The sequence below is a fragment of the Muntiacus reevesi genome, chromosome 2, assembly GCF_963930625.1.
Source record: "Muntiacus reevesi chromosome 2, mMunRee1.1, whole genome shotgun sequence".
Taxonomy (NCBI): Eukaryota; Metazoa; Chordata; class Mammalia; order Artiodactyla; family Cervidae; genus Muntiacus; species Muntiacus reevesi.
Window position 1 is genome coordinate 131519574 of NC_089250.1, and position 27333 is coordinate 131546906.

The 27333-nt window shown below is 38.2% G+C and overlaps 1 protein-coding gene across 1 annotated transcript in view; it reads right to left on the reverse strand.

Annotated features, from left to right (window-relative positions):
• LOC136158206 (putative neutral ceramidase C) overlaps window positions 1-27333 on the reverse strand; it is a 63472-nt gene that overhangs the window by 18033 nt on the left and 18106 nt on the right. The window contains exons 7-15 of the mRNA XM_065919991.1: window positions 26915-27042; window positions 25700-25777; window positions 10126-10246; window positions 8497-8622; window positions 6639-6725; window positions 4775-4879; window positions 4578-4659; window positions 1958-2073; window positions 867-961 (exon numbers count right to left, since the gene is read on the reverse strand). Of these exons, the coding sequence (XP_065776063.1) occupies window positions 867-961; window positions 1958-2073; window positions 4578-4659; window positions 4775-4879; window positions 6639-6725; window positions 8497-8622; window positions 10126-10246; window positions 25700-25777; window positions 26915-27042 (938 nt within the window). The remainder of the gene's footprint in view (window positions 1-866; window positions 962-1957; window positions 2074-4577; window positions 4660-4774; window positions 4880-6638; window positions 6726-8496; window positions 8623-10125; window positions 10247-25699; window positions 25778-26914; window positions 27043-27333) is intronic.

Sequence of the window (27333 nt, forward strand, 5' to 3'; positions counted from 1 at the left end):
GAATTACAGTGGAACCAAGGTGGCTGCAGCAGGTGTGATTGAGGCAAATCAATTTTGTACAGAGTGGTACAAAATCAGATCAGACGGTTTGCTGAAGAGAGCATCGCAGAGGGCCTTGCTAGATATTATAAGGGTATGAGGGTTTAGAGAGTTGGGAAGCTATTGAAAGGTTATGATAAGTGACATGATTTAACTTATGCTTTATAGGGATAACTCTGGCTATAATGTTGAGAAAAGACTATAGAGGAGTAAGGGAGAGGCAAGAAAGTGAGAAGGTTATTGCAGTAATCCAGGGGAGAGGCAATGGTGACTTAGACAAGTGGGGAGGAGGTGGGTGGGGGCAGAATGATGGGAAGAGTTGAAGAGAATACGCAGAATTTGCTGAGGGATTTAAAGCAGGGAAAATTGAAAAAGAATTCAGGATGACTGAGATTTAGGCCCCGAGCAATGGAAAGATACAAAATTGGTACTTACTAAGACAGGAAACATGGCATAAATAGCAAATTTAAAATATGTTTCCAGGCTTCTAATACCTAAACTGATTGTTTCATGTTCCTGTATTTTAATATTATTTAAAGTCTTTCTGCTGACATAATAAGTCACTGCATAATTTTAATCTGGAATGATAACTTCTCAAATTTTTATGTTTACTTCAAGATACCTACTAGTGAGAGGCATAAAGAGGTTTATTCTTCAGAGGCCCCACCAAAAGAGGGTTGGGAATATTTGTCACTGTTGCCATACATAGCACAGTAGGATACAAAAGAGTTAGTACAGGGTTATCTGTCCATGATAAGAAGTGATTCCAACAGAAACACATCTACAACTATCATAAAAATCTCACAAAATAAAAAAGAGGAACTTACGTGAACTCCCCAGGGATGGCAGTGATAGCCAAGAACCCAAGAGTAACAATCTGAACATCAACAATATCTGGGTGCCAGGGATGAGGTCTTAACAGCTGAGAACCAAAAGCATGAAAACTGTGTTAAGAATATTAGTCTTTTTGCTCAAGAGACCAATGCTGCTCACAGAATTTCCTTTGTTAATGGATATTAAATGTTTCCAGTTGTTTGGGGTGTCTTATCCTACAGTCGCAGATTTTTTTCTAAGTCATGCAGTATTAAATATTCTGTCTAGTATTAATATGTGAATTTCAAATACCAGTGTCCCATTAACCTGGAATTATTTTCTCATCAATGAAGTTTTTGGTGGCTTTATCTTTATGGAATCACAATGTGTAACAGATAACCAAGGTTCTCCTATATTACCATGGTGACTATGCCTATACAAGACAAATAAGGAATTACCATCATTTGGAATAACTTAATTATTTCTTTTTTTATTCTAACTAGCACTTTAAATCTTCAGTTACCAAGTCTTGCCTTACTTTTCTTCTCCAAGAGGGTGGATCCTTTTACCATGTTCAGATTAGCATAGAATCTTTCCTTCAATTCCTTCATTTCCTCTCCTTCTTGAGAAATTTCTAAGTAAATGTTAGCAAAAAACTGTATTTAAAAATTGTTTCTACATCAAAAATTCATGGTATGACAAACACTGGCAAGAATATGAAAATCCATGTTCCAAAGGGTATTTAAAGAATATTGCTTTAGTTAATAATGTTGCCTGAGTTGTGAAAAATAACCTGAGATGTCTTTCTCTGTGAGGAATTCTGTGCTCATAAATCTTAATCTTATTCTTCCTTTTCCTTTGTTCTAATTGTTTCAGTTATTTACTATGGATGTAAACACCTAAGTCAGTATATTTAATAATCATACCCCTTACCTCTTTAGAGTTAAACTTATGGCATCCATATTTTTAATATTAAAAATTTGATTTGGGAACATTTGTATAATACACAGATTTACTATTCAACACAGACCTATTCATATCTGATAATTCATAAATTTAAAAACAACAATATACTAATTTCACCATGATAATCCAAATGCATTACCTCTCCAGTATGAAGAAGGACTGGCTTTGGTTTATGGCATTCTTTGATTTCTTCAGATGGCTTGCCCAGAACCTGATCCCGAAGAGTGTCCCAAAATGAATCCCCTTCCATCATCCCTATTAAGAATGTTATGATTAATACGATTGCAACCCTCTGAAAAATGCCATCATTTTGACAAATGTTGTAGAACAATGCTTTTAGAACTTTGAGAGATTTTATTAAGATTGCTGTTCAATGATTTCAGTTTGCATAGTAGAAGAGGTAAAATTTCCTGTACATAGTAAAGTAGGAGCCATTATTTAATTAGATCCTCAGTGTGGTTGATAGAGTAAAAGAATGTCTATGTTCTACATCTTTCAGGTTTTGTTTTTACTGCTCTTCCTCAACCATGTTGCCAATTTTTAAAATATGATATAATTAAATGCAGGTCAATGAGCTGAATTATCTTTCTCCTATTTTGAAAACTATAAAAGATATCTCCAGTTTGAAGTACCAGTTGTTTAACTTGTGGTCTCTAAAGACCCTCTCTTTATCTCCACTTAATTATGTGTATACACACACATGAGCAATTAAAAACCACCAAGCCTAACACCCATAATCTAGGAAAAAGCTATGTTAACTACAAAACCTAAGAACATAGAATATATAATCAGGAAAATATAATTACTATGAACATATTTGGACCTACTTACAGAGCACACATGGGACTCTCAAAGAACTCTTCTAGCTCAATAATAAAAAGACAAATAGACCAATTTAAAAATAAGAAAAATATATGAAGAGATATTTCTTCAACGAAGACACGATAATGGCCAAAAAACAAAAGATGCTCAATATCCCAGGAAAACGCAAATCAAAACCATAATGAGATACCACTCCACACCCCAGGAGTAGCTAGAATCACAAAAAGGAAGATAAAAACAAGTGTTGGTAAGGATGTGAAAAAAATTAGAATTTTCAGAGAGAAACTGATGAGAACATAAAATTGTACAATGATTTGAAAATACTCTGGTAGTTCCTCAAATGATTAAACATAGAATTTTACCATGTGATCCAGCAATTCCACTTTTAGGCATGTCCCAAAGAAATGAACTCATATGCTCACACAAAAGCCTGGACATGAATATTTATAACAGCATTATTCCTAACAGCCCAAAACAGAACTACTCAAATGTCCATCAGCTGAGAAATGCATAAATAAAATCTGACAAAACCATACAGTGAAATATTATTCAGTCACAATATGACATAAATGAACTTATTTACAAAATAGACTCATAGATAATAGAGAACAGATGTGACTGCCAAGGGGGAGGGCTGGATTGGGAGCTTGGGATTAGCAGATGCAACTATTATATAGAGAATGGATGAAAAACAAGATTCTACTGTATAACATAGGAAACTATATTGAATATCCTGTAATAAATCACAAGGGAAATGAAAATGAAAAAGAATGTATATATATATATATATATATACACACACACACACATACATTATATATATACAGATTTGTGTATAGCAATCACTTTGCTGTCCAGCAGAAATTAACACTACACTGAAATCAACTCTACCTCAATAAAACAATTTTTAAAAAGAAAAAAAGCCATGAAATTATTTTAGAATCCATGTTACAACATGGATGAACCTTGAAAACATGATGCTAAGTGAAAGAAGCCAACACAAAAAGCCACATATTTTTATGATTCCATTTATATGAAACGTCCAGAAGAGGTAAATATAGAGATAGAGTTTAGTGGTTTCTTAGGTCTGGAAGAGATGGGGACTGGGCTGTGATAGCTAAAATGTACAGGGTTTCTCTTTGAGGTGATGACAATGTTCTAAAATTGATAGCAGTGATGGTTGCATGTATCTGTGAATACATTAAAAACCACTGAATTTTATGTTCTGTGAATTATGTCTCAATAAAGCTATCAAAAATTATTTTAGAACATTAGACCAAGCTAGATGAAATATTGCCAGGAAAGATGATGCCAACTGTATCATGTTACAACTATATTTATTTTTCAACTAATGGTTCCAAAATATACATGAAATAAGTCAAAATATTGCCTGTTGTTGCTACTCTTCAATTTGTTTAACTTTGTGTACTTTCCAATGCATGTTATCACAGTGATAATCAGGATAAAGTATAAAATCTATAATAATCAGTTATAAATTCATGGAAATACACACAGGAAGAAGACCCAGGATCACAAACTGTATGCTCCTGAAGTCTTCTGTTCTGAGGAATTTGGGCTCCAATAAAGAATTCCAAGAAAGAGACACTAATAACCAGATGGAAAGGCCAATTCATATTGTGGGTGTTAAAATGACACTCCTATTCTGCACCACTCCAAATCCATTCCTGCCCAATTTAAAACTATTCCTCCACAGGTTGAAATGCAGAGAGAATCTCTGCTTCTATCTGAATCAGTGGAAAGCTAAATTATGAAAGATACCGACCTCTGAGTAATCATGTACAAATCTGGAAAGTGTACCTATCCCTAAATTTTAAAAATTAAAATAGTAAATGCATTGGCTACATGAAACCCTGTTAGGGAACAGAATCCTGAAGTTCAGAATCTAGAACCATAAACCTGATCAGACTGCAACTCACCCTGAGTAAAATTGAGGGTTCCAAATCCATCGATTGTGCCAGCTGCAAAGCTATAGCCCAAGGCCGGTTTACATGTTTTTGCCTAAAGGAAAAAAAATGAAAACAAACAAAAGAAACAGAAGTTGAACTTCAACGATAAGATCAGCCCAGAGATTTTTCCTTGTGGCACATAACCAGTATGACTTGGTGACACTTACTGTGTGTGTTGAATTGAGCCAGACGGTGACATCCGTCATATTCACCCACTGATGAGCTGAAGCCAGTGGCCCAGTTACCTCCTGGGAGGCGGACTCATACAGTTCCTAGAAAACCCACACAGCCTTACCATGAAAAGCAAACGAGCTAAAATGAATACTATACACTTTTACCCAACAAGTGCCAATTTGGAAAAGCATCTTTCAGTCAAGTTTTGTGGCACTGGCTGATTAGTCAGAGCATTTTCAACTCTCCACCAAACCCATAGTGACTTCCCAGAAACCAAAGGCCCTGAGACTGTTGACCTGGGTTTATTGCCTACAAGTACGAAATTCCAGCAATGCAGGCTATGGCACAAGATGCTCCAACCTCACTGGAAAGATAGTCAGGAAATTTTAAGGTTAGGAGTGAAAGCCTTAGTTGCTCAGTCGTGTCCAACTCTGCAACCCCATGGACTGTAATATAGCCCGTCAGGCTCCTCTGTCCATGGGATTCTCCAGGCAAGAATACTGGAAAGTGAAGTCTTAAGCATTGAAACACCAAGGAGGTCCCTGGCAATGCTTGTTTTTATTCATCTCTATCCTGCAGTAGAGGAGGCAAACCCTGCTTCAGCACCAGTGTTCTTACCCAACATCTAACTCATTTTCATTCTATTGCCATCCCAGTTTCCGCTGCCACATGGGAACTCAAGATATAAGTCAGAAACACCAGCTGCAGCCCACCTCCCCTGATTTCGTTGTTGTTGCTGTTGTTGAGTCTCCTAAGTCCTGTATGACTGCCTCCCTGATTAAGAGGAAAGTTGTGCCACGCTGAGAATGTGGGACTGATCTCTCTGTCTCTAGGCTCAGAATGGTAACAAAATTTCTGATGCCAAATTGTGTCACAGGTGTACACCCTAAATAGAATCTGTTAATTTAGAACAATCCAGGGATGATGCCACAGTAATTAAAAAGAAACTGCAGCAATTAGGCTGGCTGGTGTCTTCTGTTTTTAAAGGTGCTTTTGTTCTTTCTTAATTGCTCCTGAAACAGTTTAGAACACTTGAGACACAATATTTACATACACAGACACAGACACACACACACAGACACACACACACACATTGATGGGCATGCTCATTAAAGGTATGGGTAAGCTATAAAAAGGCAGAGATTTAACTATCTTTATTAGAGATGGTTGAGCTCAAAGCTATCCTTTTGTCTTTTCCACTGGAAACATCTCCATCGGAGCTGATACAAAATCTGTGAGCAAACTAGAAGGTAAAATTTAGGAGAGGAAGGAGGGTAGAGTAACTGGTAGTAAGCTCTCTGGAAACCAGATTCTCTCTTCATCAAGAGATCTTTTAAAAAAGAAAAGAAAACATAAGATGGATGATCTTTGCCATATCAAAAAAGACCAGGGACTAATTTGAATGCAAACTGCAAGAACTGGGAATTGTGCCACTCAGCTTTACCTTGTCCCCAAAGAAAAGATAGGAAATGGTCAGGGGACTTGGCAGGCAAAGGCCCCAGAGACTTCTGAGAATTGGGGTCATATCTGATACTACGTTATTTGAAAACTACAATCTATCATCTAACTGCCTGAAGCAAGCACTCTGGCTGAAAGAATGTTTTCCTGATCACTTGCTTTTAAATGTACTTACTTCCTGTAGGAAGTCAGTCACAAGCAGTCAGAGAGAGGCTCCTGTGCGGTATGTGAAACAACCTTCCTGATTGACAATAAACAGCATTCGTACCTCCAGACTCCTTGGTGCACCTTGAGCTCTTGCTGTCTTCCTTACAAAGACCAACTTCCTAATGAAAAATGTCAGTGGATTTTAAAGTATAGTTTTGAATGAAGATAAAAGCAGCAGGGCCCGCAGCTTACCTTTGCTTTGTCATATATTATCCGTCCTATGATTTGTGTACTTTCAAACATATCCTGCCCAGGGCCCACAGCAACACACACGCTAGGCTGGAACAAAATGACGCAAGATATGTTCTTAGTGAAATAAGCGATTCTTTCAAGGGATGGAAAATGATAAGCGAATCTGAGCAAACAGACTTTCTTTTTGGCTGTGTGGCCTGTCGGACCTTTGTTCCCCAACCAGTCAGGGACTGAACCCAAGTTTCCTGCACAGGAAACAGAGTTTTAACCACTGGACCACTAGCGAAGTCCCAGCAAAGAGATTTTTCTTAAGGCCACATTCCAGTCTCTCTTTCCAGATGTTCTCCCAATTTACAGATGATGAAAAACAAAATCATTCTGGAATTGGAGCCATGAACATTGCTAGAATTCATCTATTTTAACATAAGACATAAAATTGATGCATAATATTCTATTGCAAATACATATCATAATTTACTTAACCATTTCATGTATGAATTTTGGAATTTAAAAAATAATCATCTACTCTAATGTGAATTAATAATGTGTAAAAATTTTGCAAATGAAGGGTAACAAAGACTTTTTTTCATTGAATTATAATTGATTAAAAATGCTGTATTAGTTTCTGGTGTAGGAAGACTTTCTTTTTTCTTTTTAAAAAATTGAGGTATCATTGCTTTACAATAGGAAGACTTTCTATGTAAAATAGTAAAGTATAAGAGAAAAGTATAATTGTTAAAAATATATTTCTCATTGGGTGGATGGACTTGACTGGGATAAAATAAATAGCCCAAACATGGTGTTTAATAAAAGCAATATCACAGGTGAAATATTCTATAAACACAAAGAATAAGAACCAGAAGCTAGCACCTGCTGCTCATGTCAAGGGTGAAAAATCTAAATGCAGATGAGGGGAAGCAGTTAAATAAACAATGGTACAGCCTCACTTGTTGAGTGTAAAGCTTACTACACAGAACTATCTAGAGGGATAAAGAGATTTTTTACAGACAAATTAGGTAGAAAACACAAATCCTGGACACAAAAAAACAAAACCTCAATAAATAAGTTATAAATTGTTGTTCATGGATGCACACATGTAGGAAGAGGTGTGATAGTGGTAATTTTGGGGAAAAGGAGCAGTGGAGGGGAGGAAGGTAAGCAGGGACTTTCACTTTTTACTGCTCTTTAAGATTTCCATGTGGTTTGAATTTTTGTGGTGGTGTTGGTATAGTTGCTAAGTCATGTCCAACTCTTGCAACCTCATGGACTGTAGCCTGCCAGGCTCCTCTGTTCATGGAATTCTCTTGGCAAGAATACTGGAGTGGGTTGCCATTTCCTTCTCCAGGAGATCTTCCTGACCCAGAAATTGAAACTGGGTCTCCTGCACTGCAGACAGATTCTTTACCAACTGAGCTACAAGGGAAGCCTCAAGTTTTTACAGCAACACTGTTTTTTTTTGTTTTGTAATTTATAAGAAAAAGAATTTTGATGTTACATTTTTAGAAAAACCCTAAAGATGTGATAATCAGAGAGAAATGTCTCAGGCAGGCAGTTTTTGTACTAAATTGTGACTTCAGAAATGCCAAGGCAAAATGTATCAAGCTGTCCAAGTTTAGGAAAGGATATTTTCTGTGACATTTACTAAATTGTCTTACCATTCAAAAAATATAAGCATCAAATGGAAAACTATAATTTTATCCAATCAAAATTTAGTGGGTCCTCTTAAGAAGAGCAAATGCTAGCAGTAAGTAGGCCAGAGTATACTTGAAGAGAACATAATTGTAAATTAACAGTGAATGCTTAAACATAAAATGTCCATGAGATGCAAAAACAAAGATTTAATGTCATCATTACCTACCCCACCAATGGGACAAGAGCTATTGGCGTTTTCACAAGACTCTCCCGTGTTGGTGCAATGTGGGCCAAGAACATTGGGGGAAACATCTCCGAGATTTGATGAAGCAAAAGCTGCTACATACGGTCCCTGCCAAAAGAAACATCCAATTGCCTTGTATGCTTTCTTATTTACTGCAACGAGGTCCATTAAAAAGGCAGACATTCAACCCACTCTGGTGAACTATTCAAAATCATTTGCATAGGATAAAAGGAGGATATTTCTCAGGTACAATATTCTGAGAAAGATTTTTGTTTCTGTAAAGACTCACATTCCAGTCAACATATAAATTATTACTCATAATATTCCAATTATCAATGAAACTATTTTAAGTAAGAGAGTTAAGAATTTGTGTCTCAAACAGCAACATTTTGACAAGAAATATGATGTGCAACAAGTTATAAAATGCTGACCCGTAACCTCATGTTTGGTGTTGTACCTGGAACTCAGAGAGCCATTTTTCCTTTAAAAATAAATAGCTTATTGGCTTAAAAAGTAAACAGTCAGCCTGGATATTTCTGTTGTACAACTGAACCTAAATATAGCATCCACCATCCAAACTTGCCCTCCGCATATCTTTTCTCCATCTCTTCAACCAGAAATAACTATGCATAATCTTTTTTCAGTAGGGCAAGACCTTAATCTCAACCTAACTGGTCTACCATTTTACCTTAAGTGTCTTAAATTTACTTAAGGAAAGAGATAATCAAGCATAGGAGACTATGTGTCATTTCTTAGACTAAAAAAAATAATGGGCCTAAAAAACAGGCTAAAATGAAAAAACAGGCTAAAATGAAAAAACAAATAGAAGATTGTCAATTAAGGAGCTAAAAAGTCAAGCCAAATGTTCACAGGGCTAATACTGTTGTAACAGAACACTTAGTCTAGTCTAGGACCTGGGGTTCTCATCTCGTCATATATCCTCCTGCATTTCAGGTTTGGATGCTGTGGTCAAACAGAGCAGGGTCCTTCCTCACCACTTACCTATCAGCAGTCCATAATCTACACAGAGCTGACGAGCTTCCTAAAGTACGTGGACTAGTTTCCGGGACCCCCCAGCTCTGATTCCATCACTCACTGCATTTCAAATACCAGTCTAATGGATTAGGGTTGTCTCTGACTTAGACCATACTGCAGGAAAGTGGAACAAAGTCTTTCAAAGGAAATTAAGAGGGAAGGCTGGACCAGAGAAAATAACTCATTCCCTGTCCTCATTTGGATTCCTACAACATTAAAAATTGCTTAATAATTTTATATCTCTGAAAACAAAAGTAAACATCAACAGTTTCTCATATCTCCAAGTTGATCAAAAACTATTACATGTTGCAAAAATCTTATTTGTTTTTCCTAATCCAACTAACTGAAACTTTATGAAGTCATCAATATAAGTAGTATTTGACACAAAGTCAATAATCATTTAAATTTTTTCTTTCCTGATAACAGAGGTTGGAGAATTCTTCCTATCCAAGCACATCAGTATGTGATATCCATGATGATACTTTCCTCTGAAGATCTGAATCAGCTATTCTGAACACTGCATGAATGATGATACTCAGTGATTAAGATGAAGCTTTCAGTGACATAAATTCTCACCTCTCCAGGTAGATAACCTTTGTTCTTCTCTTGTTCAAAAAGGTAAGATGCATAGCCTACGTTGTCACTATTTACAAGATGATTGGTGTTTTTCATGCTGACTGGGTGGATGGCAAACCAGCTGTAAAAGAGCAAGAAGACCTAAGTTAATGATGAGAACCAAATAAATGGAGTCACAAATGGTATCTGGGAGCTTACATTTCCACCAGCAGGGGAAAAAAAATTGCTTTTGGCAATAGGCATTCTTTCATTGCTAACAAACTTAAATTACAAATAATATACTCAAGAAGTCTGATCACTTAAATTAACAATACAAAATTATTGTTACAAATATTCCATTACTGTCATCTTCATTGTAAGCTTTTAACAAGAGCCAATACTGGTTAGTTACCAGACAATATACCTACAGAATTGTATCAACATAGACTGTCCTTCAAGCAGGTACATACATAATAATTATTTGAATCAATCCTATCCAATTCAATGGACATTTACCGAGAGTCTGCAGTGTACCAAACACTGAATCAATCACAGTTTACTCTAGAATCTTGCAGAGGACAAAGATATAAACAAATGGCCTTGATACGGTGTGACAAATGCTATAAATAAGGAATCATAAAGTGTTTGGGGACCACAGATGACTAGCAATTAATTCTTAAAGGCATTCCAGGGAGAAAGAACAGCAGAATAAGTGCACATGGGTATGAAAGAGGATGCTATGCCTAATTCAATATACCCTTATGCATGGTAATACCTTGTTTAATTGTAAAGCTATAGAGTTTACAAGTTAATTTCACATCTGTTACCTCATTTTAACTTCACAGCAACCCTGAGAGGTAGGTTTTTATTACCTGCATGGTACAAGGTATCTCAAAGAAGCAGCATGGTGGCCTACTTGTCACAGAGGACCAAGGCTAAAGTTTGGGCCTTGTGACACCTTGTCCAGTGGCTTTCAGAGGATCAAACCTCCACACAGGTGAAAAAGGTGTTTACAGGATAGAAGGCTGTAAAGCAGACTATCAGGAATATTCAAGAAAAGAGAGATTCCAATTCATAAATTTTCAAGCTAATTTAGGACTTTAAAAAAATCTTTTGATTTTTCTTCACAAAAAGCTTTTTAAATACTTTTACCCAAGTAATATGGTGCACAAAACTGAGCATTCAATACCTCATTCAATATACATGTAGTTAACTCTGGCTCTGTGCCAGACACTGGGGACATAGAGATGAATGAAGCATCACCTCACCCTTGAAAAATGCTTCACCCTTGAAAAATGTGAAGCTGGGTCTTAAAAGATGAGTAGGAACTTGGCAGGGGAATGACTAGAGAAAAGGCTCTGCAGCAAAGGTATGGAGATAGGAAGGAAATGATGCAGTGTGTTCAGAGACGGGATAGTCAGGGTGACCAGGGTAGAAAGGATGAGGGGAAGGAGAGAGGCCAGTTGCTCTTTTCATTCAATCAAGATGAATGCATTAGTAGTGTGTGGTTGGCATTATGTTAAACCTCAACACTAGAGTCAGGTATGTTCTCTGCCATCAAGGAACCATAATAATATCTGGGGAGAAAGCAAAAGCAAAAATTTTTGGTCTACTAATTACACTGTAAACTTGAATTATTTATTTTCATTTACTTTAGGCCTTAGAAAATGGATTGAACTTTTCTCTACCAAACTGAAAAAAATAGTAATCAGAAAAGTTATTTGCATTTCAGAATAGGAAGATGCTGTATCTTTCCTCTTCTGCCCTTTAAAATATATGCTATAAAAATATCAGGCTTGTTAAAGCAAACAAAGTCCTTTGGTAAGAGATGAATATTTAAAAAGACATGCAGAAAAGTGATCATTTTAATGTTAAAAACATTTACTGTTTATTTTATCTGGTCAAAAAATATTCATCTACATAAAGTTCAAAGAGAGGAAGAAAGGTTTAGGTAGTTTCAAAAGAAGTGAGAATACAGCCATAAAAGGATGTCAATGTCCTTGATAATAAACATTTTGAAACAATGACTTTAAAATAATTTCACAGCTAGAGCAAGACTCTACTTGATTCATCATGATGCAATCCCGGTACTGAGGAAAGTCAGGAGATTTGAGATCTAATCATTGTAAGTAGCAAAGTTAGTTCAAATTTCTAAAAAACTTCTGAAAAATAAATTTCAATCATGCTAAATGGTAAAGAATCTGCCTGCCATTGCAGGAGACTCAGGAGACAGGGGTTTGATCCTTGTGTCAGGAAGATACCCTAGAGAAGGAACTGGCAAACCACTCCAGTATTCTTCCCTGGAAAATCCCATGAAGCCTGGCAGGCTACAGTCCATAGTGTCACAAAGAATCAGACACAAGTGAACACACTCACATATACACAGTGAATCAATAAACTGCAGGTTAATATAGAATAATTATTCTCTCCTCCCGTGTAACTGAGGTATTTCTAGTGTCTCTTTCAATTCAGACATTGTGTATTTCCTGTTGTGAAACAGAAAAGCCAAATGCCGAATTGAGCTATTTAAACATTCTGAAACAGTAATAACCCATCCCAGGTTCTGTTCTCTCAGATCTGAGCTGCCCTCTTCACATGGAAGCCAAGGTCTGAACAAAGGTGACTGGCAAAGGGGTAAGTGAAGGCTGAAATCCGGCTCCCACTCAGCTCCCCAAGGGAAGCACACCTCCATCAGCCCAGAGAAGGCAGCATCTTTATGTGCTTTGCAGCAAGTCCTATGTGCCAGGAATGGCCATCTCCAACCTAAATGTCCACCAAAGAGGAGAATGAGAATAATGTACCTCCATTCAAAGGCAGTGTTCATGAAAATATGTAACAACATGGGAGATCTTTGGACAAATACAATATAGGACACTGTTCAGTTCAGTCGCTCAGTCATGTCTGACTCTTTGTGATCCCATGAACTGCAGCATGCCAGGCCTCCCTGTCCATCACCAACTGCCAGAGACTACCCAAACACATGTCCATTGAGTCGGTGATGCCATCCAACCATCTCATTCTCTGTAGTCCCCTTCTCTTCCTGCTCTCAATCTTTCCCAGCATCAGGGTCTTTTCCAATGAGTCAGCCCTTCGCAGCAGGTGGCCAAAGTATTGGAGTTTCAGCTTCAACATCAGTCCTTCCATTGAACACTCAGGACTGATCTCCTTTAGGATGAACATCAGTCCTTCCATTGAACACTCAGGACTGATCTCCTTTAGGATGGACTGGTTGGATCTCCTTGCAGTCCAAGGGACTCTCAAGAGTCTTCTCCAACACCACAGTTCAAAAGCATCAGTTCTTCAGTGCTCAGCTTTCTTTATAGCCCAACTCTCACATCCATACATGACTACTGGAAAAACCACAGCTTTGATTAGATGGACCTTTGTTGGCAAAGTAATGTCTCTGCTTTTTAATATGCTGTCTAGGTTGGTCATAACTTTCCTTCCAAAAAGTAAGTGGCTTTTAATTTCATGGCTGCAATCACCATCTGCAGTGATCCTGGAGCCCAAAAAAATAAAGTCAGCCACTGTTTCCACTGTTTCCTCATCTATTTGCCATGAAGTGATGGGACCGGATGCCATGATCTTAGTTTTCTGAATGCTGAGCTTTAAGCCAACTTTTTCACTCTCCTCTTTCACTTTCATCAAGAGGCTCTTTAGTTCTTCTTCACTTTCTGCCCTAATGGTGTATCATCTGGATTCAAAGTGTCACCCCAAAAATTCATGCCCAGCAGAACCTCAGAATGGGATCTTATTTGGAAACAGAATTTTTAGAGATGTAAACAAGGTAAAACCATACTATCTTTGGTTGGGTCTTGAGTCCAATGACTGGTGCCCTCATAACAAGACAGAGAGATACCCAGATATGGGAATGTAGGAAATGTGATGATGGAGGCACAAACTGGAGTGATATATCTACAAACCAAGGATAGGATTGCTAGCAGTCACCAGAAGCTAAGAGAAAGGCATGGAACTGATTCTCCCTCAGAGCCTCCAGAAATAACCAACCTTACTGTTAGGTAGGAAGTTAGGCATGAGCAACCAGGAGGGTCCCAGACAAAAAGGATGCAGGTTGATCTCTAAACCCCATCCCAGATGCATCCAGGAGGGCTCATAGATATACTACAAAAAATAACCACGGAGACTTTTCCAACTCCTGCACAGGTGCCCTCTGCACACAGTGGATACAGACTAACCTCAGGGACTTCCTCAAGTAACCTTAGACATCTGGGAGTCTATTAAGGATTCATAAATATTCTACATATGTCTATGTCTGCTTATAACAGACTGAATTATGGGAAGACATGTACAACAAAGCCTGGTGTTATATAAGTTGCAACTGTCAATCAGCCTTGAGAATATGCCCGTTTGCATTTCCTTTCCTTATTGGTGGTAGATACAAGCCCTATTTTGCACAGGGCACCACCAAAAGGAGGAGGAGATGGGAAGTATAAAAAGGGGAAGTCAAGAGGGATCGTTACAATTCCTATGTCTTGGGAGTGTCTGTTTAATAAAAGATCTGTCTGCCTGAGCTGTAATTTGTCTGTTGCTTTAAACTCTTTAGTCCGCCGTTCCAAATCTTTGTAGCAATGAGACAAGAACTGAGGGAGAGAAATAAACTAACCTGACATTGCCAAGACCCTGACTTCAGACTTCTGGCACTTCTTGATCTGTGACAGAACAAATTTCTGCTGTTTAAACCAGCAAGTCTCTAGTGATTTGTTATGGAAACCCTAAGAAACTAATACAGAGACCATACATCTTAGTGGCTTAGAGCTCTGGCATTGGACTTAAGTTATTATACCTAACCTATTTGAACTCAATGTTCATATCTGTAACATGATAGGTAGTATCTACTACATGGCATTTGACAATTAAGAGAACAAATATATCTGAAGTGTTTAGCACATAGACTAGTCTAGGCTAAGAATGGAATAAATCATTACTGTGATGATGCTATGCTAGTTTTGATACTGCTGCTGCTGCAGTAATAATGATGATAGAAAGGAAAAAACTATACAAAGCTATGTGTATGTGTATGTATAGTTAATAAGATAAATACAATATTAAAATATATGATGCATGTGCGTGTATGTATTCACATGTATATCACCCCATATAATATAAGCTTTAAATAATTAAAAGAAGAAACCCTTCCCTCTTATGACAAGGACTTGAGGGCTTACAAAATACCAGTGTGCCCTCTATTTCCCAATTCCACTGGCAGGGTGGAGCACGTGAATCTGGATAGTAACATATGTGCAGAAGGACCACACAAATTTTATGACGTTTTGCATGAACGGCAAATATGTACATTAAAATCTGTCATGTGTTAAGCCACTGTAATTTCAAGGTCTATTGCATCACCTGGCATTAGTTAATACATCTCTGAACACACATCTAATCAACACATGTCTTTTTCATCTGTTTTATGTTCCTCCTTGCCCCACCCCATTACAGACAGTTGGGAAAAGGAAAGGAAAGAATGTTTCATTGTGCTATATTGGAAGGGTTATTAGGCCCAGAATTTTATGCAAAGGACAGCTTGAATCCGAAACAAGCAGATGCAATGACTACAGACCAGATTGCTCAAATTAAAGAAAGACAATGAGCCATAGCCAGAGAACAGCTTCTGAAGTTATAGGTACACTTGGTGGCCAGTATCCTGGAGAACTGACCATCTCTACTCCAAAGAAGAGATGTCCATTCTCACCTACTCATTTTGTTTTCTTTAAAAGTCCTGGATGGGGTAGGGGTGGGGGGCGGAAACCTCTCAATAATGTTAATGGAGAGATATTTGGTTTGGGTGGATTCCATTAAGTGCATTAAGTTACTGCAATCAAAATTCTTGCAACCTAAATAGTATGATTAAACAAGCAACAGTAGTAAGGCAAGAAGTGGCTGATAAGAGTCTTTATTTTAATTCAGCCGAACTACCCAGGAATTGAAGAAACTGAAAGGAAGACAAAAATGATTCAGCTTTTTTGGGTCTATCACTTAACATGTGTAAGCCTGAAAATACTAAGATTGGCAAGAGCACGGGAAACAACACTCCATGCATGCTTGGGTAGAAGCACTGTAAACTAGCAAAAGGATCATGTGGAAATTTATGAGACAATCCTTAATAATAAATGTTCCCTTTTGACACAGCAACCCCACTGTTAGGAAACCATTGGCAAATATATACCAGATTGTTGTTTTGTTTTAGTCGCTAAGTTATGGCCGACTCTTTGCAACCCCATGGATTATAGCCTGCAAGACTCCTCTGTCCATGGGATTCCCAGGCAAGAATACTGGAGCGGTCTCTTCACAAAAGCTTATAACAGTGTATGACAGAAAAACTATAAACTAAAATGTCAAATGATTGGTGACTCACTGGATATATTACCATGGACAATAGCCTGCCAGGCTCCTCTGTCCATGGGCTTTCCAAGTCAAGAATACTGGAGTGAGTTGCCATTTCCTTCTCCAGGGAATCTTCCTGACCTAGGGATTGAACCCATGTCTCCTGTATTATAATGAAATACTACACAACAATTTAAAAATGGTGACTTAAAAAATACAAAGTAGCACTGAAATAAATTCATAAAGAATTTCTAAATGAGAAAGTTATCAAATTGTATATACAATAATCTCTTTAAAAGTAAAATCTCTCTTTAAAAATAAAAAGATATAAACATGATTAGGAAAGAATATATAACAAAACGTTAGAAATTATTGAGTCCTAGAACTTCCCTCATAGCTCAGGTGGTGAAGAATCCGCCTGCAGTGCAGGAGACCCAGGTTCGATTTCTAGGTTGGGAAGATCCCCTGGAGAAGGAAATGGCAACCCACCCCAGTATTCTTGCCTGGAGAATCCCATGGACGGAGGAGCCTGGTGGGCTACAGTCCATGGGGTCGCAAGAGTTGGATGTGACAGTGACTAAATCACCAACACTGAGTCTTAGGATTACCAGATGATTTTAAATTTTGTTTTATTTTGATTCATTATTGAAACTTTTAGGAAATATATGGAGAAAGGGAAGATTTTAAAAATACAGCATCAAGCTTGAATGCTAATGTAAATCATGACTCTGGGTGACAAAAATGTGTAGGTTCACTGACAGTAACAAATGTACCAGTCTGGTGACGGGAGTTAGTAATGAGGGAGGCTGTGCATGTGTTTCCGGGCGGGTATACATGGGAAATCTCTGTACTTTCTGTTCAGTTTTGCTATGAACCTAAAACTATTCTAAAAAATAGTCTACAGAAAAAAAAAAAAAAAACTATCACAGCCCTGGTACAGTGTCACTTCTCTCATCTTTTATTGACCACAGTGGTCCCGGGGCTGGCCAAGTTTCAAGGGCTGGAAAAACTTCCATTTTTGATGGGAACTGGCAAGGTCACTTTGTATAGAATACGTAAGACAAGAGCTGTTGTTCCACTGCCTTTGGAAACTATAATATTCCACTTAAATATGTTTTTTTATAAATCTCTATCAATCCTAAAAAGAGAATAAAAAGCATTGAAAAGTAAGTTAAATAGCACAAAGTGAAGAGCACAATAATCACAGCTCACAAAAAATAAACTCACTCATTAAAAGATGAAGATTGTTAAAAAACATATAAAGCTGTATGATATTCATAACAGACACCTTTAAATGTACAAACAAAAAAAATGAAAGAAAATGACAGAGAAATATACATGGCAAATTCTAACCTACACAGAGCTGAGTTAGTTATAGGAACATGAAAATATACAGATTTTGAGACAAAGAATTGATTGCTGATCGCGATCGATGCAAAGAAATAGAGGAAAACAATAGAAAGGGAAAGACTAGAGATCTCTTCAAGAAAACTGGAGATACCAAGGGAACATTTCATGCAAAGATGAGCACAATAAAGGACAGAAATGGTATGGAGCTAACAGAAGCAGAAGATATTAAGAAGAGGTGGCAAGAATACACAGAAGAACGATACAAAAAAGATCTTTACGACCCAGATAATCATGATGGTGTAATCACCAACCTAGGGCCAGACATCCTGGAATGTGAAGTCAAGTGGGCCTTAGGAAGCATCACTATGAACAAAGCTAGTGCAGGTGACGGAATTCCAGTTGAGTTATTTCAAATCCTAAAAGATGATGCTGTGAAAGTGCTACACTGAATATGTCAGCTAATTTGGAAAACTCAGCAGTGGCCACAGGACTGGAAAAGGTCAGTTTTCCTTCCAATCCCAAAGAAAGGCAATGCAAAAGAATGCTCAAACTACCTCACAATTGCCCTCATCCCAAATGCTAGCAAAGTAATGTTCAAAATTCTCCAAGCCAGACTTCAACAGTACATGAACCATGAACTTCCTGACATTCAAGCTGTATTTAGAAAAGGCAGAGGAAATTGCTAACATCTATTGGATCATCGAAAAAGCAAGAGAGTTCCAGAAAATCTTCTACTTCTGCGTTATTGACTACACCAAAGCCTTTGACTGTGTGGATCCCAACAAACTGTGGAAAATTCTTCAAGATATGGGATTACCAAACCACCTGACCTGCCTCCTGAGAAATCTGTAGGCAGGTCAAGCAGCAACAGTTAGAACTGGACATGGAACAACAGACTGGTTCAAAATTGGGAAAGGAGTAAGTCAAGGCTGTGTATTGTCACCCTGCTTACTCAACTTATATGCAGAGTGAAGTGAAATGAAGTGAAAGTTACTCAGTTGTGTCTGACTCTTTGCAATCCCGTGGACTATACAGTTCACGGAATTCTCCAGACCAGAATACTAGAGTGGGTAGCCTTCCCCTTCTCCACAGGACTCTCCCAACTCATGGATCAGACCCAGGTCTCCCGCATTGCAGATGGATTCTTTACCAGCTGAGCCACAAGGGAAACCCTACATGCAGTTTATCATGTGAAATGCCGGGTTGGGTGAAGAACAAGCTGGAATCAAGATTGCCGGGAGAAATATCAATAACTTCAGATATGCAGATGACACCACCCTTATGGCAAAAAGCGAAGAGGAACTAAAGAGCTTCTTGATGAAAGTGAAAGAGGAGAGTGAAAAGTTGGTTTAAAACTCAACATTCAGAAAACTAAGATCACAGCATCTGGTCACATCACTTCAATCACTTCATGGAAAATAGATGGGGAAACAGTGACAGACTTTATTTTTTGGGCTCCAAAATCACTGCAGATGGTGACTGCAGCCATGAAATTAAAAGAGGTTTACTTCTTGGGAGAAGAGCTATGACCAACCTAGACCACATATTAAAAAGCAGAGACATCACTTTGCCAACAAAGGTCCGGCTAGTGAAAGCTGTGGTTTTTCCAGTAGTAGCGTATGGATGTGAGAGTTGGACTATAAAGAAAGCTGAGTGCCAAAGAATCGATGCTTTTGAACTGTGGTGTTGGAGAAGACTCTTGAGAGTCCCTTGGACTGCAAGGAGATCCAACCAGTCCATCCTAAAGGAGATCAGTCCTGAATATTTATTGGAAGGACTGATGCTGAAGCTGAAACTCCAATACTTTGGCCACCTGATGCGAAGGGCTGACTCATTGGAAAAGACCCTGATGCTGGGAAAGACTAAAGAGGAGAAGGGGACGACAGAGGATGAGATGGTTGGATGGCATCACCAACTCAATGGACATGAGTTTGAGTAAACTCCAGCAGTTGATAATGGATAGGGAGACCTGGCATGCTGTGGTCCATGGGGTCACAAAGAATTGGACACGACTGAGTGACTGAACTTAGACAAAAATTATAAGATATAAAGAGAATCACTATAAAAAACAAAAGACACTGAGATACATGGAAATAACATCATTAACATTTTTCACAGTATTTTAAAATTTCTAATACGCATAGTATATGAGACTAAGAAAGCATCTATGTTTACAGTATGACCTTTTAATTGTGCATATTTCTTATAATACATTCTACATACGGAAATAGGCAGGAGAAAATGTACCTGAATATTAACCATGGTTGACTTTGGGAAGTAAGTCCAATGTCTTCTGCCAGTTATGACAACTGACTTTATAGCTCTGGTTTCTAAACTTGGGACCTTTACATTAACAAGCATGATTAATCTGTTATCAGTCAACTATCATCACCTTTGTCATCAGAAAGCTCTTAGTAAGCACCTTCACTTTACATGGGGATGGACTAGACACAGAAGACTCACTACACCACCAAGGCCAACACTTACTTCACTGGAAAGAAACAGCACCAATAATCTGATAGGAAAGTTGGAGCAGGAAGAGAACATCAGGCTTCACAACCACATAGTAGAGGAGGGAGAAATTCAGGATGCAGAAACAGAGAGTGAGTCTTCACGAACCAGGGTGAAGGCTAATGGAGAATGTATTTATAAAGACATGATGCAATGAGATGGAGAAAAGATAAGAGGTCAAGAAAGGCTGATGAAGGGCAGTCACTGAGATTTCCATATTTGCTCTTGGTGTGAGGTTAAGCACAGTGAAAGGAGAATGCAGCGGGGAGGATGGCAAACCATAGAGAATAAATAATTCTCAAGTAATCCAGAAAGTCATAGGCAAAGATCATAGAGAAGATTTACACACATACACCCCAAAATGAGCTCTGTAAGTATCATTCAAATGAATTAATTTCATAAATTGGGTTTTTCTAAGTGTGTGCAAAAATTCTTCAAATAGGTTGAGCAAATTACTGTCCCTTGCTATCTTTTTAAAATGTTCCTTGAAAGGCTCACCCCCTTCTGTAATAATAAAAGGATTTGCAATGCATAAAACAGAAGGCAATAGAGAAATCATTCAAAACCCTGCTCAGACCTTTCTTATAGCTCATGTCATACTGACTCCTAGAGAGCTAACAAGATGAGAAAAAAAAGGAGGGTCCATGCCACTCCTGCATACTTGAGGAAGGAAACTTGGCAAATGCAATGAGCTAGGAGAAGGGAAAAGCAGTGAGACAGAGGCTGTCCTGCTGTCCTACCCTTGAGGAGAAGAGTCAGTGCTCCCAACTGCCACTGCCAGAGCCACCTGCCCTTTCTCAACTGCATAGGAAGGGACTGTCACCACCAGAGCAGCCATTCGGGTGAAGTGCCCGACCCTATGACCTTCTGTTTGGTGCAGACATTTGAAACATGTTTTCTTTAACTTTTTATTTTACATTGAAGTACAGCTGATGAACAATGTCGTGACAGTTTAGGTGGACAGCAAAGGGACTCGGCCATGTATGTACATGTGTCGTGTATCCATTCTCCCCCACACTCCCCTCCCACCCAGGCTGCCACATAATACTGAGCGGTTCCATGTGCTGTCCTTGGTGGTATTCCATGTCCTTGTTGGTCATCCAGTTTAAGTATAGCAGTGTGTACATGTCCATCCCAAGCTCCCTAACTATCCCTTCTCCCTATCCTTCCCCACTGGTAACCGTAAGTTTGTTCTCTAAGTCTGTAAGTCTGTTGAAATATGTCTTGTTTTCTCCCTTCATCGTTCAGGGTCTCCCAGGACTCGTCATCATCCCTACTGGTTGACTCCTTTGAGATGCCTTCGAGAACCTCCGAAAGTGAATTTCTGACTTCCACACAGCTTATATTTTAATTCAAAACATTCCAAACATGTTCGCCACGTTTGAGGAAAAATCATTTACTGTGTCTGCATGCGGTAGTAGTAGTGTTAAGTCACTCAGTCATGTCAGACTCAGAGACCCTATGAACCATAGCCCACCAGCCTCCTTGGTCCATGGAATTCTCCAGACAAGAATACTGGAGTGGGTTGCCATTCCCTTCACTAGGGGATCCCTACTCAGGAATCGAACCTGGCTCTCTTGCATTGCAGGTAGATTCTTTACCACTGCAGCACCAAACAGTGGTACTAGGCAAAAAGAATTATTTTCCTTATAGATTGATCAACCGAGGCAAGTGTTGGCCTTACAATTGTAGGGGACTTAATGCTTTATGAAATAATGTCATGCACATGATTCTTTCATGCTTCAAGTCACTACGCTTCCTAACCCTTCAAGAGCCCCCAATTCCCAACCCCAGCTTTAAACACTGCAGTGATTTTCTATTTTTTTGTATAAAGGCCCAAATCTTTATCATGGTGTCTAACCTCTACCTCTAACTTTTAATTCGAAGCACCCTACCTCACTGTCCTCTGTACTTCAGCTACACAGAGCTTCTATCAACTCCTCAAACAGGCTACATGACTTTTGCACATATTTTTCTGTGTTAAAAGCTCTTCTCCACCCCCACATTTTGCCAGTTAATTATCACCCTGCCTTGGTTTTCAGTTTCACTGTCTTATCCTTGGGGACAACTGACATCTGCATGTGTACTCAGTCATGTCTGACTCTTTGCAACCCTGTGGACTATAACCTGCCAGGCTCCTCTGTCCATTGGGATTTTTCAGGCAAGAACACTGGAGTGGGTTGTCATTTCCTCTTCTAGGGGATCTTCCTGATCCAGGGCTAGAACCCGTGTCTCCTGTATCTCCTGCATTGCAGCTGGATTCTTCACCCACTGAGCTGTCAGGGAAACCTTTCCCAACTTCCCTGATCAGGTCAAATCCCTTTACAATTCTGCATACCTTCCTTTTTTAGCACTTAATGCAGTTATAGTTATACTTTGATTTGTATGACTGTTTGATTACCTTTGTCTCCACCAATAGACTATAAGTTCTTTAAGGAGCAACAACTAGGACATCGATTTTTTTCTCATCAGTGTATTCTATAGTACTAGTTCAGTTCATGACACATGTATTCTACAATATTTAGTAAAAAAATGAATGCATAACCATCTGTATGTGGAGGGATGTGATCATATTGTACATCTACACTTGAGAAATGTGAAAGTGGAGGCTCAGATTTTAAAGGATTTGCTCAAGAAGCACAGGCACAGGTATTTGACTTCTTACATTAGGACCTTTTACTAGAAAGGAATCATTTCAAGAACTGGAAAGCACTGCCTGGCATATAGTAGGTGACTGGTTCAGACATGTTAAGTGAAGAAAAGAAAAGAAAAATGAAAGTAGCAAAGAATAAATGATGAACTTCAACATGGTTTTCATTGTGAAGAGAATAGTCTTGGCCATGACACTGGACAGGTTGCATCACTTTTGTAGGCCTCAGCTGAAATTTAAACTTGGTGACTTTATACTCTGTAAATCTGAGATGCTGTGCTTCCAAACTCCTCATACCTTGGGATTCTATCTCACAGCAGGTACCTACATATGGTGGCTGAGTTACTTAGCGGCCCAGATTTGACTTTATGTTTTGGATCATTTTTAATGTATTCAGAGAGTAATTATCCCTATGCAACAAGAGGCAATTGCAGGGGCAATTACATCAAGGATAACATATGGCAGCTACAGAAACAATAGAAAGTTATTGCAGGCTGTTAAGCACAGCAGATGGAAAAGCATCATTATAACCTTGACAGTTGACCCTGGGACTTCCAGATATATTATATAGTTATATGCAAGGAAGCAAGAAACATCTGGCCCCCAAAATATCATTGAGAGTTCTCTTGGCATTGTTCAATGACTCAGAAACTAATAAAAGGGAATCATGAATGGTCTCAGTCATTCAGCCAAGAATTAGGTAGAAACTATAATGGAAAAGGCATCTTCTTTTTCTAACAAATTTGGAGATTTTTCATCTAACTAGCCATACATACATGTTCTCCCTGACTGTCTCCTAACCAAATTCCCCACGAAAGTACTCAAAAATTAAGAGGTAGCTTACCCTTCCAGATTCATCTCTCACCCACTTCCTGACCTAAGCTCATACTCTGGCCTCATAATGCAGTTTTCTCATGGCCCCCTGAGAAATCTCATGGCCCCCTGAGAAATCTCATGGCTCCTTCAAGTACAGTTCAAATGTCATTTCCTCCTTGAAGCCTTCCACTAAGCTCCCAGGTAGAGCTCAGTTCCAGGTGATAGCACTGACAACCATCTGATTTACATTATGATTCCTTGTCTGTCTGTCTCTGTCTCTTTCTCCAGCCCTAACCATCCCACTAGCCTGTAAGACTCTTAAAGATAGGGTCTATGTTTGATTCATAATAATATACCTCAAGAACATAATTGCATGTCTGACATTTATGAAGACTACTGTGTTAAATGCTGGGTGGCAACTAATCAATAGATGAATTAACTGTACTCAAAGAATGAATTCTGTTACATCAACCCATAATAATAATGTTTATTTTATCAAGGAATTTTTAGTAACCTCACTTTAACTCCAAAGAACTAACTCCAATGCTAAGAAGTTCAAGCATACCAATATGCCAATAATGGAATTTTCAGAAGAGGTACTGTATTATTTACTTCTTACCTTTCAGCTAAAATTATTAAATTCTTTCTATGCCAGACACAGAACTAGAGTTTTGCATGCATTTTCTCATTTAATCTTCAAATAATCCTAAGAGGTATTACTATTCTCATTTTCAAACAGGATAGTTGACATATAAGCAGATAAATTACTTTCCCCAGGACACAGGGTTAGTAAGAGACAGGGCTTGGGCTTGAATTCAAATCTGAAAACCTGTACCTAAGACTGAAATGTGAACTCCTTGCCATGATGTGTTCTCCATGCAGTTAGGACCAACTCTAGTATCTGAACTGACTAAACATAATCTTTCATATTTTTCTTCACCTCTTATTACTTTTAAGTTACTTAATTTTACTCACACAGAAACTTTCACAGATATTTCACTTTCATAGATATTTTATAATCCTCCCTGATAGATCTCTACTTCCTTTATGAAGTTATTATCAGTATTTAAGGACTCATTTTATCCCTCAATTTTAGAGTAAGAAAACAGACACAGAGAAGCTAAGAAACTTGACCAAAGTCACACAGCCACTAAGAACCAGAGTCCAGAGTGAACCCCAGCCATTTGACTCTCACACCCATGAGCTATCATCCACGTCCTCAGGGCATTCGTGCATCAATCTGGAAGTCCACTGGACAAAGTGTCTGGGACTGTTACCCACCCAGGCAACACCTTAGTCCGTTCAGTTACAGCAACCGAAATCACAGGAATACAAATGTCTTATTTTCAAAGAAAACAAAATCCATGTATTTTCTTACATATAAAATGGGGCCTAAAATCTCTGCCAAGTGGTAATTTTACCTCATTTGCTTCTATTAGGTGGTCTCAGTTCTGCTTTCATCACTAATTGGCATTGTACTGCATTAGACTTAACTTATTCCTTTTAGAAAAACACAGGTCAATAATTTCAAACTCATAGTCACGTGCCAGGTTGGTCAGACTGTTTTCTCATTTCCAAGAGATCATTGTCCTCTATCTAATACATGATATCTTGATAAAGTAATAATCACCTCCACATGAGATCTTGATACAGTAATAACCACTAGCATTTACTGAGTCCATCCTATGTCAGACACTGTGTTAAACTCCTTCACTCAGATCCCTCATCCACATAATCCTTTTATTAGACCCGGGATGCTGAGAACCACACCCAAGGGCCCATGGCTGGATCCTATCTCCAACTCAACCACTCAGCTTATTCTTAGCCTCTGCTGACACTATTCCAGTCTCTTTTTTCCCTCTCTGTAATATAAAGAAATGTATCCAAACAGAATTTTTTTTAAAAAATAAATAAACAGAGTACCTGATAAGACCCAGCTCTTCTCCATTCAAATCCACCATTTTCAAGAGCACCATTTCCTTGTCTGTATTTGAAGAATACCTAGTCAGCAAAATAAACAAACAGTGAGTTCTAGGTTAGAGCCTGGCCATTGTGTGTGACAAAGCAGAAGCTGACACAAAAACCAAAATGACTCTCAGTAAGCAAGGTTCCCTGATACTTGTAATCCTACAAACTGCATCCGGGGTCTTATTTCTTAGCTAAAGAAATGTTTGCAACTGTGACTAAAGTTAGGGGCAAAGGTCAGATAACTGGAGATGAAATGTATGTTTTTATATAATATCTGCAATATTATATAACATATATTATTTCTTATGGAAAGGATTAGTCTTTGAAATTTCTACTTGTATCAAGTTTTAGTGAAATCTCTTAAAAATAGCAGGTAATGTGCAAACTCAAAAGCATGCCTGACCTACAATTTAAAGGGTTCTTTTATGTCCTTCGGAGGGAAATCAGAGTATATTTTCTAAAAATCAACTCCTTTGAAATCTATCAAAAAAAAAGTAAACAAATAAAAATTTCAGGTTGAAGTGAGATATGATTTTATTCTGCCATAGTAGCCAAGTACTTCTCTTCTGTCATAAACCCAGTTTATCACATTAAAAAAATTTTTAAATAATGACCTTTCTTAAGTTGCCCCATTCAATTATGTCAGTTTTATGGCTTGCTCTTCACGCCAAATTCTTTATTCTTTTACCTTATCTATCTTGCTACATTCCCCTGGACTAAAATGATTTCTTCTGAAAAATGTAATAAAAAGAGCTATTCATTAATTGAACAAATATATGTTATGCATATTTTTGCATTTTACAGATGAGAAGCTGAGAGCCAATAAATTAAGATTTAAGTAAATCAATAAAGGTCACACAACTACAAAGTGATAAAGCTAAGACAAGACCACAGTTGCACCTGATTTGAAAGCCTAGAGTCCTTCAAACATTCACATCCAATTCCCACAGCCAGCAAAGTAGGAAGATGTGTACACAGGTTTTTCTATGCTTCTACAGTCTCATTTTATTTCTGATTGTCTTAGATTATAGACAGCTTTTAAATTATTTCAGCCTTAATACTCCTTCAGGCTCTCACCATATCCATCAACTAACAACCCTGTTCTTAGATTTTGTTGATAGTTCCTTAGGGAAAGCACATGCATTTCATTCCGATAACTGGCCCCCTCACCTTGCTCTCTCTGACTGTGGATTCCGAAGGTAAGAAGTAGGACTTCGGTTGATCTGTGCACCATCCACAGTCCCTTTATTGATAAAGATTTTGCCTGGTTTCATATTTGTGTGTGCTATCTCAATGCTCTATGGGTTAAAAAAAAAAAAAAAGGTTGTAAAGTTAGAAATCCTAGTGGGCATAAGAACTTAGTTGGTATAAATAGAAGAGCACTGTGGACAATTTCTTTTGTCTCCAACTTATCCCTGCTATGAGATGAAAGTTGGAGAGCCACAGAGCTGGTGTCATTCTGCGCCGGTATCCGAGATCCTATAGGGACTCTTTGTATCATAAGAGATACATACATAAGATCTCTTTGTATCATAAGGACTCTTTGTATCATAAGAGATACATACATAAGATCTCCTAAGGTGCTGTAA